Source organism: Eublepharis macularius, chromosome 1 (genome assembly GCF_028583425.1).
Source record: "Eublepharis macularius isolate TG4126 chromosome 1, MPM_Emac_v1.0, whole genome shotgun sequence".
Taxonomy (NCBI): Eukaryota; Metazoa; Chordata; class Lepidosauria; order Squamata; family Eublepharidae; genus Eublepharis; species Eublepharis macularius.
Genome location: NC_072790.1, coordinates 118,355,385 through 118,370,352, shown reverse-complemented (window position 1 = coordinate 118,370,352; position 14,968 = coordinate 118,355,385). Strand labels below are relative to the sequence as shown.

The 14,968-nt window shown below is 43.0% G+C and overlaps 1 protein-coding gene across 3 annotated transcripts in view; it reads right to left on the bottom strand.

Moving 5' to 3' along the window:
• Positions 1-574: 574 nt before the first annotated feature.
• The window catches only part of LOC129329283 (uncharacterized), a 59,030-nt gene continuing 44,636 nt past the window's right edge, over positions 575-14,968 (bottom strand). For 2 of the 3 annotated variants that reach the window (XM_054978814.1, XM_054978980.1), the window contains 4 exons: positions 8,151-8,268; positions 7,648-7,782; positions 4,239-4,364; positions 575-2,188 (listed from right to left, as the gene is read on the bottom strand). In XM_054978814.1, the coding sequence (XP_054834789.1) occupies positions 2,067-2,188; positions 4,239-4,364; positions 7,648-7,782; positions 8,151-8,268 (501 nt within the window). In that variant the 3' untranslated portion in view covers positions 575-2,066. The remainder of the gene's footprint in view (positions 2,189-4,238; positions 4,365-7,647; positions 7,783-8,150; positions 8,269-14,968) is intronic. The other variant, XM_054978896.1, reaches the window with a different exon arrangement.

Here is a 14,968-nt window from a genome sequence, read left to right as displayed (position 1 = left end):
CTCTAATCTGGAGAACCAGGTTGATTCCCCACTCCTCCACTTGAAGCTAGCTGGGTGACCTTGGCTCAGTCACAGCTCTCCGGAGCTCTCTCAGCCCCACCCACCTCACAGGGTGATTATTGTGAGGATAATAATAACATACTTTGTAAACTGCTTTGAGTAGATGCTAGGTTATCTTGAAGGGCGGTATATAAATTAAATGTTGTTGTTGTTATTAAATGTAAAAATACATAAAATAGAAGTTTTAAAGTAAAAAACAAAAACCCCAAGCTAAACCAAATAGGCATTTGTGAAGGAGCTTTTCAGGTCACCTTATCACCATAGACGCTTTGTTGGCTATGTTTCTAACAGGATTTGTATCCCTCTTCTTCAAGCAGGGATCAAGCTTCAATAGAGAATTCACACCCTCTCACATCCCCTCTGGAGAGTTTCAACCAATTCCTCACCGATTATTGTCTCACTTCTGAGGTAAAAATGCAAGGGGAGGAATAGAGGAAATTTTAAAAAGAATTAGAAATGCACAGAAGAAAGATATTTAAATTTGCATGCTGTCAAAGAGGAGATGAAGCAGAACATGGGAACAAACCTTAAAAGGTTTTTATTTCATATATTTTTGCATTTAATATAACATTCTATTACTGAAAACTTTAAAAATGGACCAATATAAAATGTAACTACCCTGAATCCAGTGATATGGTTCTTCTAATGTTTGTTTCACAGAACTTCTGTTCTCTGCCGTACAATGCAGCCATATATCCATATTGTTAAGTGATAAAACTCATGAGAACACTTTGAGAAATAGATGTAAGTATTTGGAAGGCTTTAGATTTACTAATAAATGTATTCCAAAACTGTGTACACTGTGGAAAACAACCCATACAAAGGATTGTACAGTTCTCTTCAATGGTGTTTTGGTTTGGGTACTCAGGAGACACATAAATTGATAGGGGGATATCATTACGCATGGAGGTGAATAGTGATAGTTGCAAATATACCTCAAGTCATATTTGGTGGAACTCTTGGTTGTTGCTGCAAAGTCTAATACAAGTGAATGAAACATCAATAGTATTCAATAGTAACTGAAGAGGTGGGGCCATACAGTGAATTGGATAACATGGAGTATTGACTGGTGTTTCTAAAATGCATACATTTCATATTACAGTCATCCAGAGTGGAACATTTTGAAAAATTGAGATACAGTTTTAATTAAAACCTGGAGCAAGAAGCCAGCTAATCTAAGTGTCAAAAAATCGTATTCTGGATTATGTAATAAAATCCTGATGATGAAACTGAAGACCCCTTTACAATATATCTTCAGACTGAAAAAAAAACCTTATTCATGTGTAAACATAAACAGGCACCATAATACTACCAGCTACCACTTTTTTCATTCTATAAATATAAATTTTAATAAAGTTTTTGTTCAGAAAATTTCATGTGGGAAGTATCTACCAATTGTTTGCTACCAGGCATCTGGGAGCAGATGGTTTAGATACTTTGACCACGAATGCTGCCAACTTCCAAAGCTTTTGGCAGTCAATTCAAGGCTGTCAGAACATCCAAGAGTATGCAAAATGTGCTGTATGTTTGCTATTTGCCTAGTTTAATGGACTACATGCTGTCAGAGTTGAGCTAACAAATCTGCCAGTGTAGGCACTTTCAGTTTAGGAAAGACTCTGTAAGGATGATGCAAATCTGCAGACTCCACAGGTACAATAAGCCTGTCCGAGTTGGTTCACATATGCATGCTTGATAAAACAGTATAAACAGAATCCATGTCACTTCCATACTTTACAGTGAAGTCTATTCACACATCCATCTATGAATCTAGTGATGAGTAATAAAGCAATAAAACATGCCTGTGTGAATTACACTTTTGTGGTCCATCCCAGGGGTGGAAGGAAGAATTTTATGATGCATATGCTGGCTCTTGGCTTGCCCAGAGACACAACATGCAAACTAAGCTATGAGGCGGCCACACAGGAGCTTCGTTATCTGAAGTCATGCCTGTGACATTTAAATATCCATTTTCTCTGCAACAAATGGATACAGAACAGAACAATTTCTCATGTGTCCACGTTGCTTACAGCCATCCTGAGGAGCTCTTGCATTTCTTCAGTTTGTTGACAGATTTGATCAAGGTGTTTCTTCAATTGGCTCTGTCTGAACGCTGATGAAAATTCCAAATCTGAAAATAAGAAGTGAGAATTCAGGTGCTGTGGGATGCAGTTTTCCGCAGCAGATATCTGCAGGTGCAACAGCCACTGGACTGTTTCCAGCCAACTGTTTCACTCAATCCTGCCTAATCTCTCTCCTTACTACAGTTTCCATTTGTGCATTTGTTTATGCAGTTCCCTAGATAGCTTTTTCGGATGGTCAGAGGAGACCCCCCCCCTTCCTCTTTTTACCCATCAGAAAAGCTGGTTGGAGTCAACTCCTTATGCATGTGGAATTGCTAAAATTACTGCTCACTTTCTGCTTGAGGTCAATGAAAGTGATTGTATCCCACGGTAAAGAAACTGAAAAGAGAGGTACAGTGAGATGCAGAAAGCCTCTCTGACTCTTCCTCCATACCTCTCAAGTTACTGATTGAGCTGCTAGAAAATCGTGAAAGGCCAAAAGGAATAGAAGTGAAATGAAATAATTTATTTGGTTTCTTTGCACTACACTTGCACTTTCTCATGCGTATTCATAGGAAGGTGTTTGTAAAAAAGACCACCCCAAATTATCAGGCACTGAATTCACATTATATGACTTTTGAAGTGTGTGAACAAGAAACTCCTGATCATCATACCACCCTGAACAGGTAAACTATCCAAGTCTACTAAGAGTGTGGTTGGTTTGGGTTTTCTTTCTTTGTGTGCTCCCCAGTTGACCTGGCTTGTTCCAAATAGCTGGCGTTTCTCTTTTTTTAATTTATTTTTATTTACATTATCTATAGTCCATCTTTCTCACTGAGACTCAAGGCAGATTACACATTTTGAGTTAGTATAGTCAATTTCAAGGACATTTCAGTAAAAAAATGTAATGAGGTATAAAAATGCAAATTTGCAAAGATTTAAAACCAGCAGAAATCCTATACAGAGTTGAAGACATGCTGAAACAGAGCATAAGCAATTCTAAGACTGACATATTAAACAATATAGAACCACCCAGTATAATCATTCTTAAAGCAACAGATAGTACATAGTAACACATAGTTTGTAAAACTCCAGGATTACTCTTGGAAACCTTCCAGGCACTTTTCTGGTTCTGACTTTCCATCCACATCTCCAGTCACCCCTGCAACTTTGCCATTCTGCTAATAGGATATGAACTGCATTCATTTGTTGGGTTGAATCCTCGGGCTCCACCTTGAGATCTGATAAATTCCTCTAACTTTTCCCTTATAGACTGCATGTGTCCCACTCCTGCATCCCCATATGACACAGGACACAGTTAAGGAGGGCACTTGTAGGATTGTAATCTATTGCAATATTTATTGTATGTATCACCTTGCTTTTACTGTATTATCTTCTACCTTTGTAATCCACTTTCTGCAAGGTTTACAGTATCATGCCTCAAACAGGTATTGTTGTTTGGATTGGATTCTAATTTTGTAATTGTAGTCCTGTTAAATTGTTTGTTGGATGTCTTATGTTGTTTGATTGCATTTTGTAATCTGTCTTCAGTCTTAGCAAGAAAGGTGGACTATAAATAAAATAAGGATCAGGACACATGCAGGTGTACATGCTGCAAAGATCACCCCTGCCACAAACCCTTATGTTCATATTTGAAGTATGCCACATACTCCAGATAACTGACATGACTTCTGGTTTCCTGGGTGCTGGACAAATACCAGTAACTGTCACTTCTTATTACTTTATATAGCCCACCTATCTCCCAAATCAGGACCCAGAGCAGCTTTCTCCTCCGTTTTATCCTCTTAACAACTATGTGCTCGCAGAATTTATACATACTACTTTTAAAATAACTTCAACTGTAGTAGGAAGCTTGCAATGAACAGTCTGTGAGCCTATCTAGGTGTCTGCTTAGAATCTCTGTAAAGTGGGCTCCTGTTAACTTTCCAGCAGACCTTTCTAAATCAGGAGCCCCCCACCCTTATCACTAGAAGCATCCTGCTTAGCTATGTTATGGCTGTGGTGCTTCTGATCAACATTGATGAGATGAGCTATTTTGATACAGCTTGGACCCCCCATGGAATTGTATCTAGTGCTGGGGATAAATATGGAACGTACCTTTCTGTAAAAGACAGAGTGTGGATATGCCCAACTGCTGAAAGCGAGTCTCCTGGTGGGTAAGGTACTTCATGAGGTATTCCTGAATCTTGCTGAGGTGGTATTTCAGCAGACACACCACCTCCTCTATGTAATTCACAAGGAGAAAAGAAGAGTTGCCAAACAGAATACACCAATGTAAAACTAAAAATATTGCTACTGTATCACATGTGTAACAATGCTTCTTCCTTTCCGAGCTTTTATTAAAAGATGATGATAAAGTAGAGAGGATCTTCTAAATGTGTGCCGTTGACTGATATGGCTTGAATATTAACCTTTATTCCTCAAATTCCATTTCTGTAAACTGAGAATGCTGAATTACAAGATTCCTTAAGACTTTTCTTCACTAAATGCTATAGTTCTAATCAGGGCTTTTTTTCAGCTGGAACACGGTGTAACGGATTTCCGGAACCTCTTGAAAATGGTCACATGGCTGGTGGCCCCGCCCCCTGATCTCCAGACAGAGGGGAGTTGATATATATATATATATATATATATGTTCTAATATACAAATGACTCTGTATTTTAGTATAAAATTTATGGGCTTGTGTTTTATGTGACAGAATGATTCTGTATCTCAAATATAAAATAAAAATACGAAATTTATGGATGTGTGTCTTATGTGGCATGGACTTTTCAAATAAATCATCATGTCATACGTTGCATTGTGATGTGCAAATATATGAGCAGCTCTATGCTGTGCTGATATCTTCAAGAAAGATTTAATTCTGCATGGACAAAACATGAGAGCTTATTTCCTACCCCTTTCACTTCTGCAATATCTACTGTATATAAAAAATCCCTTTACTTACAAATTACAACATTAACTCTCAAATGTAAGAGTATTGAAGAGTATACTATCAGAGTATTGCAACGCAATTCTAAGTGGGGGGTGGAAAGTGCATAGGAAGAGAACTAAGGCTTACGTGGACGCAACTTGCACTTACATGAGCGTAACCCCCCCCCCCTTCCACTGGCGGATGGGGAGGCGCGCTAGTGCGGGTGGGCTGTTACCCATGGCCACACCAGGCAGCCGTACGAACACGTAAGTGAAGCGCAAGTCCCTGCGCCAGCACTGGCGAGGGCAAGGTGGGGGCAGGCCACAAGTTAGTTGGCTTCCTAAGCTTCCCCAGGCCCAGAAATGCTTCCTACAGTGGTGGAAAGTTACACCATGCAAAAAGCAGGCGTAGCCCATAGGCGGCCATTGAATGGGAAAACTCAGGACCCTCTCCTTGTGCCCAGTCCCGCCCCCACAGCCCAAATGGAGCATAGGATGGCAACTACCAGGCATACCAAGCCATGTGCGCTTCCGGGGTGGGAGAGCCCCCCCTCCCCGTGTCCAATCACCTGCCCATGCACTCTACAAAACCTCCAGCTGTGCCACTTACAAACTTAAGTGGGCAGTGGCCAGAGGCTCTGGCCGACAGCCTTCTTCTGCAGGGACTTTGTGCACAAGGCGGGAGAGTGGGTACTCATGGTGGTGGGCCATGAGTACACTGGGGGGACGTAGGGGGAAAACTTGGAGAACTTTGCACTCGCTCAAGGGAAGAAGGGCAATGTCCAGAATGTCTGACTAACTAACAATAACCACCCAAGTCCCCTTGCAGGTTATCCAGCATGGTAAGGAGCAAGGGAGCACTGGCAGGTAAGGAGCTAACCCAGCTCACTGATTTGTGCCAGCTGCCACCCTCACCTGAACTCGCTTGACCGCCAGCCGTTTCAGGTGAAGCACAGTGGGGAAGGGGGCACTGGCGGCAGCCCCTGCCTGCCACAGAGGCAGTTGCCCAGAAAACTACTCTTGACACAGCCAACCTGGGGGGGGCTACCCATGTGGGTGTTCTGTTCAGACTCCCTCAGCTGGGGCCCCTCATGACAGAGGAGGAAGTGCAGCCAGTGGTCAGGTTGACTGGGTGTTTGTAACACCCTGTTGCTGGAGAGTGCTCAGCCACTTGACTTTCCCCCTCACAGGATAAAATCATCCCAAGGCAGAGTGCTGTCTCACCAGAGGGTCATGCATCATGTGGTTGTGAGCAGCACCTGTGGAACTGCTGCCACAGCTCTCAATCAATGGACCTTCCCAGACGTTGCAGATTGGGCTTGGCCTCAGCTGTGCACCAGCCTAGGTTACTTGCAAAGCATGTGCCTGTTCTCTTGCAGGCAGATCGCCACTCGTCCAGAAGACCATGGCTGTCCGAGCCCTCCGTAAGCCTCTGCGAGTGCCATTCAGGTTCTGCCCAGGAAGCAGTTTACCAAGGCAACCTGCGGCTTGGCCACATTGGCAGGAAATACGTCCAGCTTCCCTGCCCCCTTCCCTCCCTCAATGTGAGTTCAGGCAGTGAGGTGGGAATTGAAGTGTGGCCCATGAATGTCTGGCAGGTCGGGGGAGGGGCTCCACTGAGGATGTTCATTCTCTGACAGACTGAGCTGCTGGCGTCTGATAAGCCAGGCAGAGGGGAAGGCGGAAGTTACTGCTGGGAGGTGGAGGATGTGGAGCAACATCTTGGGATGCTCCCTCCATTTAACTTTTTGCAGAAGCAGGGATGGACTGGGAAATCTGACACAGGGAGGGGGTGAATGGCAGCCCCTGGAGCAGTTTCTCTGCTCCTGCTGGCTATCAGTCCATTGGGGGGTGTCACTGGGGCATGGCTCTCAAGGTCCAACCTGCATTCTCACATTGTTGTGATGCAGTGATATGTTAAAACGGTGCTGCCGCAAGTCTCTGGGTGCTTTGCACTACCTTCTGGCCTCTCACATGGTTTCCAATGGGCATTCCTGTCACTCATTGAAGAACCTCCCCCCAACACCTGCCTTTCCAGATCCTGGGGGCTGCTCCCAAGTGCTGCAGGCTTTCTGGTCCCACTTTTCAGGGAGGGGGAACCTGCTTCTCATGGCAGCGGTGGCAGCAGGGGGGATTGGCAGGTGCACTGAGCTGAGGCCACTGGCCTGGCCGTCATCTGAAATAGGGGCTGTACGGGCAAGAAGGTGGGTGTTCGATCCAGACCTTCACTGTCACCTCTTCCCCCCGCCCCAGCAGGGATGCCTGCTCCCTGATGGGAGGCTGTTGGTAGGCAGCGGGAAGCACGGCGTCCCCATTGGCTGCGCCGCCACTTGCCTCTCGCCTGCCTGTCAGAGTAGTGGTGTGGCCATTGGCTAGTGTGAGCGGGGTTGTCAGGGGAACGGCAAGTGGGTGCTCCTGGCGGCAGCTGCGCCTCGCTTTGCTGTGCTCGGGTGCCAGCGGGACTCTCCTGCAAAAGTCCATAGGGAGTGGTGGAGTGGTGCTGCATGTATGTTGATGCACAAGCAGAGGCACTGACTCGGGGCTTAGGACTGAGCTACCCAAAATGTAACTTCGACAAGATCCATCCTGTACCATGCTGTATTAGATGTTTGATCACGATGGCAGCTTGGAAGGAAGGTTCTGTTTGTTCCACTTGGCCTGCCAGCCTCACGAGACAACTCAACAGTGGTTCATCCATTAATTCCAGGATACGCAACAAACCTCCTTCTGGTGACAGAGAGAAGAGGGAACACAAATGACTACATCACTGACAGAGTAAAAATGGTTTTACAGAAAAAAGAGCATAACCCAGAATAAAGATACTGACAAATATATATATATATGTCTGTTCTAGTATTTCTATCATTGTTTGGGGGCTCTCAAGGATTCCAAAGGGACCCTTAGTAAAATTGGTTTATCAAGTCGACTGAAATTCATCACAATATTAAAATCAATTAACGCTTGTGCATACACACACTTGTAGACAAAGGCAGCAGGTCATCACAGAATCCTATACTAGTCTGTTCAGTGGGGTTTATTCCCAGGCAAGTGTTCTTCAATTGGCACTGTAAATACCTTCCAAAAGGTCCCCTTACCATGTTTCACTAGCTCTCCAAGACAGGATGTCACACAGTGAAGTGCTTCCTCATCCAGATACTCAGCATCATGGATAGCCTGAAGAAGTCCTTCAACACATGGATTTTCAATGACTGTCTGTAAATATCACAGAATAAATAATAATTAAATGTATGCAATGATTTGCATACCTCTTAATCTTTTTTAAAAAGCACAAAAGTGATGCATATGATCCTCAAAATGACCTTATACTGCATCAAACCTCTGGTCAATCCCACTTGGTGTAGTGTGGAAGACAGTGGCTCTCCAAGGTTTCATATTCCTTATCACCAACCACCTGATCCTTTGCAACTGAAGATGCTGGAGAACTGAACGTGGGACTTTCTGTATTGTAAAATGCATGCTCTACCAATAGGCTCTTTCTAAAGGAGAAGAATCTCTTCCTACCTATGCCACTAAGCTGCACCAATTATGGCAGAAGTTTATGTGCCCTTGATTTTTCTACCTGCAAGCTGAGCCACAGCATTTTGATTAGGAAAAGGAAGGAGGGGTGGAGAGGAGATGCAGGAACTCATGGAAAACTATCATGTCTGAGTAGATCCTGATACTGGATTGTTTCAATTGATTTACAGCAGTGTTTTTCTGGCCAATCCACCATCCTCTCTTGTCATGGCTAATCCACTGCTTGATCTCTGTGGCCACAAACAGAAGCTCCCACAGCATAAACATAAGGTCTGGGTGAGCCATGTGGCAGCAGCAGGACAAAGGGAGGAAAACATTATCTTTTTAAAAAATGCCTTATTTTCTTTCTATCTGTCTTCCTGCTTTCTCAAAACTCCTCCAGAGCTGCGCCAAGTAACCTCAAAGGAGTGAGAAACAGAGAGAGGAGAATGGTATCATAGGGCTAGATCCCACAGTTCGCAAGCATGAAATTGCTCCTTTCTTTCTCACCTATGAGTAGAGTTCTGCTCATTCATAGTGTGAAGGGCAGAAGGGTCTCATTCTCTTCCCCACTATAGCCACTCAACTGTTGTGGAAGTTGCTGCACGTCTCTCAGCCCTGGAAATAACCTTTCCTGGAATCCAAAATTACTTTGGAGGGAAGGAGCATTGGCCTATCAATGCTTTCCATTGGCATTTTGTGGGATCCAAGCCTGAATCTGCTTTTCCCCCGGCCATTTCTGTTTTTTGAGCTTCAGATCCCTGCTCTGCAGATCAAATGCAGATCTTCAAATTCATGTACTGTCTGAATAAAAAAACAGGTGGCAAGCCTAAAAGAGGGTAGGTCTGACAATGGTTCTTAGCCAAAAATGGAACCTCTGCATTTCAGAAGTAGTGTACCTCTGGATATGTGAACAAATAAATAGCAGATGTCTGCCTTTATTCATAAACTGCATCGAATTTTCCATTGGCATTTAGCTGGCTGCTCTTAGAGACACTGTATGAACCAGCATGGTGGTGGTGATGATTAGGGGTATGCAAAATGGGGGAAAAAATAACTGGAAATACACCTGTAAATCACGGTTTCATTTTGTTAAAGCAGCTTCTGGAACAGTGAACAGAATCTGGGAAACCAAGTTATAACTGCATACTCCCACCCCCAAAAATGTGTGTTTCATTTTTATTCATACCACACTAGGCACTGGGGTCACACAGCAGCATCTTGTTTTCCTGAACAACATTCACCAATCAGATTCCAAGCGGAGAGAGCTCTTATGTTATTAATTAATTCTGTTGGTGAGAAGGGGGAATGAATGTAATGTGCATGAGTGCATCTTTTTTTCCCCATTGCTACCTGGGCAATGGCATTGTCTCTCTGCCAATTGGGTCCTCACAGGAGGAGACCCCTTCCTGCCTATCTGCTTTGGAAACGTTTGAAAGGAGGAATGTACAGGCTTCAATCATTGGCTACAATTCTAAAGACTCTTCCCTGGGAATATGCACTCTTGAATAACATAATACTTACATCTGAGCAGACCTACAGAGGGGTTATCTTGGTTTTTTTACAATGGTACACTGGCACTGGTCTGTCTCCTTCACCTCAATCAGGGCACTTGGATGGTCAGTGAATAAAAGTGCCGGGTGTGTATGTGTGTGCAAGTTGTCTGTTCAATTAGTCAAACTTGATAAAAGCCCTGAAAGACTTCAGTCATAGGCTGCAATTTTAAAGATACTTCACTGGGAATGTGCTATCGAACAACATGGGACTTACATCTGAATAGACCTGTTTAGGACTGCTTCCATACTTTTTCAGGGCTTTCTCTTTTTCTGAGAGTCTCTCTTCACAAGACATCTGACATGTGTTCTTCATGTGTCGGGAGATGTAATGTTAGCTTGGAAGCGTAGTTTTGAAAGACAGAGCTGGCGGAGATTGCTCCGGAAGGGACAAATCCTCTCAAAGCCCCTCGCCACCTCTGGCAACTCCCCTTCTGGAGACCTTGCTCTGCCGAGACTTGGTTGATTCAAAGTTTTAAGCTCTGAGGGCGGCATGGTAAAAGCTCTGGAAGGGGAGACAGTCTGGCATGCCAGGGGCAGCAGAGAGCTGTGAGAGAATCCGTTCCTTCTGGAATGATCTTTGCTGGCTGTGTAATTCAAAACTACGTTTCCCAGCTATCATTGTATAAACTGACACTTTACAAACACATGCCCAGGTGTCCTGTGTAGAGAGACTCTCTGTCAAATGGCAAACATGTACCTACTCCACCCTTTCAAAAACAATGCTGCCTGCCCCCACAGCAAAAGGAAAACATATGGGGAAAACATAGGTCTATTTCTGAGGCAGGTAGATTCTGACAATCATTCTGCCTGCCTGCCTGCACTTGGGTGATGCAGAAGATTGGTAGCAAGAACACCTCATTTTGCAGCAGAATGCTGAGCATTAAAAGGATTTGGATTCACCTGTCATTGTGGGAAGAAAACTCCAAATTGTATGGAAACATAGCATCAGTAGGCAATAGCATAATGCAAAGGTATTAATTTATTGGAACTATAGAAAAAGAAAAAAGTGAACATGAAGCAGGATTGTTTTTAATACCACTGCACTACACTGACTGGAGTGCTCTCCTGCTTGGGAGCAGGCCCACCTCCCCACTATCCCTTTGCCAGTCAGTTTCCCACCATGGGTCCACCTGTTGATGTTTGCATTCTAAGGGGTCTGTTGTTGTGTGTGTGTGTCTTATTGTGGTTGAGGAAAAACTCAGATCAATGATTTAGAGTAGGAGAGGGGCTAATTGTTGGTTTTTGGTTAAGTGTAAAAACAGCTGCTCCAGAGCCTTGTTCCCCCATGCCCCCTTGAAAATAACAGTCTGTGCATCTGCAGCCACCCAACATTTGCCTTGATGCCTTCCCCAAGCATTCTTCAGGGTCCATAAACACTGAACCCCGTTGTTGCATGTGCTCCAATTTAGTGGGTTGATGGTTTAAAGGGAGGACTGTGTTCTGTGTGATTTTGGTAGTGTTAACTGCAAAAACAGCTGCTTCAAAGAGGCTAGAAGCCCTCATTACAAAGAACGGGTCCAAAATTCATGATAATGAAAAAAAAACCAAATAGATCACCTCCAAGCCAGCAACGGCCTCGCTGGAAAAACTCAGTAACAGTACATTGTTTGGAACCCCCTGGATTTGAAACTGAAAAATTTTCAGTGCTTACCTCTAGTGATGATGTTCTTAGATATTTTGTATTAAATAGAACAATTTTTTGAAGGAAACTTCAAAAAGAAAATGAAAATTATGGAAAGTGTTATGAGCATACAAGGCTATCTTATATGCAGCTATATCTATATTGCTTGTCATCATTGGCTGATGCCTGTGGAATGTCTTCCAGTTGAAGTTAGACTGGATAAGGTAGTTTGCCTTGTTGCCTACCCAACTATTTTTTAGGCACCAGGCCAACATGTTTCTTTTTACCCAGGGTTTTAGTTAAAGGATTGATCTTTTAACATTTTTTTAGTCTGCTAGCCTGCTAATGGCTCTGTTTGTTTTAGACTCTCTTATGCTTTCAATGGATTTCAAATAGTTTTATATTACAACATTTACGGTAGTTTTTTTTTACTGTGTTTTACTTTGGAAGTTGACTCAAGTAAGTTTTCTGAAGAGGCAGCATAGAAATTTCCTAAATAAATAAAAAATGTATCCCAACTACATGTGTTTTGACGACAGCTCTCTAAGGCTTTATATTAGGCTGAGGCCCTTCCTTGGCTTGCTCCTAGAAATCTCAAAGGAGAGTGAATGTGGGAGGTCCTGCATGCATACTTTGCTACTGAGCTATGATGAGCAGAGAATGAAATGAAGCAAGTTTTTTTCTGTTTAATGAAAGACAAGAGATGGGTCAACCCACACAGGGATTAAGAACGTTACAGGAAAGTGAGTTACAAATGTCAAAATAATCTAAGCTTAGGGAATGAACAGTGTCTGTCAAAAGGCATAAGTACTTTGGACCTCTCTTTGTTTGATCTCAATAAGTAATTCTAGTTTCCTGTTTTTCATTATAGAAGACAACCCCTTAAGCAGCTGAGTCTTCAGGTCTGCATCTTTTCAGCTATCTAGGAAAGCAGCCAAGGGACCTGTGGGGAATTTAATCTATGCAAATTAACAATCTATTAAATGTTCTGGTTATGCTGCATGTACCATGAGCTTCTCCCACCAGGAGCATTCACACTGTCCCCTAATGTGCTGGAAACTAATGAACACAGAGTAAATCTGTAATGATATGTCTTGCAACATCCGGCATCTCTTAAGATGTTATCAAGTGTGTGGTGAGACAAGCTGCAAGAGTCAGGAGCCCCACTGCTGAAACTGTTTATCCAAGCACAGCGGGGCTCTCCAGGATTTTTGAAGGACCATGACATCTCAGACGTAGGATATTAAAAAAAAAACCCTTGCTAACAGTTTTGGAAATTACAAGGAACACAGAAATGGAAAAGAATTATATCATAGTTTGGTGTAGTGGTTAAGAATGGCAGGACTCTAATCTGGAGAACCAGGTTTGATTTTCCACTCCTCTGCTTGAAGTCAGTCACAGCTCTTCCAGAACTCTCTCAGCCCCATCCACCTCACAGGGTGTTTGTTGTGGGGATAATAATGACATACTTTGTAAACCACTCTGAGTGGGTGTTAAGTTGTCCTGAAGGGTGGTATATAAATCAAATATTATTATTATTATATATTAAATGGAAAATACCCTTGAAATAAAATTTGAGCAAACATATGAAGGTGGACAGGATGTCTTTTACAAACATGTACATTGATTCAGCAAGAAAAATGTATGAATGGAATTAGGCTGCAATCTTAGGAACACTCTTTTAAGAGTAAGCCCCACTGAATAAAATTGGAATTACCTCAGGCTTCTCCCCTCAGGCTACTATGCATTTAAGCCTTGCTGAATAGGGATGCATACACAAAATAGGACAAGCAGATCCACTGCATCCAGTAAACAGAACTGCATACAGTTTCCCTCACTAGAAAGTGAACCACATGCACGGTGCCCCACTCATCATGAGGTCCTTCAGATGGGATACAGATGCATATCTGACATGTACAATTGCCACTGGCATTGCACAGTGTGGCTAGGGAATACTCCTACCCATTTATGTGATCCAAGTGGGATCATATACTTCTTTCCACTAGCAAGGTGCTTTCTGTTACATGATTGTACTTAATACTAAATTGTATGTGTTTGTGTGTCTTTTCCCTATGCCAATGTCCTGTCATTTAATCATACACTGAGGGGCAAGCAGCACTACTGAAGATCTGGGAGGGCTTCAAACAGACATACTGAATCTATAAATACCAAGGTTGGGATCCATACTAGTTTTTTTAAAAAACAAAAAAAATTATATCCTCCTGACTCTATCAGGTTACAGTTTCAGAAATATAGCAATAACTAAGAACTGACTTACAGGTCATAAAAATCACCATTGCCAATGCTCATCAAGGACGATGGTTGTTGTGGGTTTTCCAGGCTGTATTGCCGTGGTCTTGGCATTGTAATTCCTGACGTTTCGCCAGCAGCTGTGGCTGGCATCTTCAGAGGTGTAGCACCAAAAGACAGAGATCTGTCTTTTGGTGCTACACCTCTGAAGATGCCAGCCACAGCTGCTGGCGAAACGTCAGGAACTACAATGCCAAGACCACGGCAATACAGCCTGGAAAACCCACAACAACCATCGTTCTCCGGCCGTGAAAGCTTTCGACAATACATCTCATCAAAGACCCTAAAACTCAGGAATGGCTCATTAAACTCTAAAATAAGAGTAACTTTCATTGGCACATCAACAGAAACAGGAGGACTCAAGGATTCATACAAAAGATTATTATAACAGGAGGATAGCCTTGCCTAACTTACAAAGCCTTAACAGAGTAGATGATCTTCATACTGCTATGGGAAGCTATTTGATAGGTTGGGAGGTACAAAAGAAAAGCTCACTAAAGACCATACATGCCTCACAAAGGGAAGGCACCATCAAAAGAGGCTATATTGGTAACCTAAGATGTTATGTGGGTCTATATATGGAGACATTCATTCAAATAATTGCTCTATTTCCACATAGGGTCTTTTAAGTCCCCTCTCAAGCAACAACTCCTTGTCAGTGGTAATGTGCTCTGATGATGCCTAACTTACAAAGCCTTAACAGAGTAGATGATCTTCATACTGCTATGGGAAGCTATTTGATAGGTTGGGAGGTACAAAAGAAAAGCTCACTAAAGACCATACATGCCTCACAAAGGGAAGGCACCATCAAAAGAGGCTATATTGGTAACCTAAGATGTTATGTGGGTCTATATATGGAGACATTCATTCAAATAATTGCTCTATTTCCACATAGGGTCTTTTAAGTCCC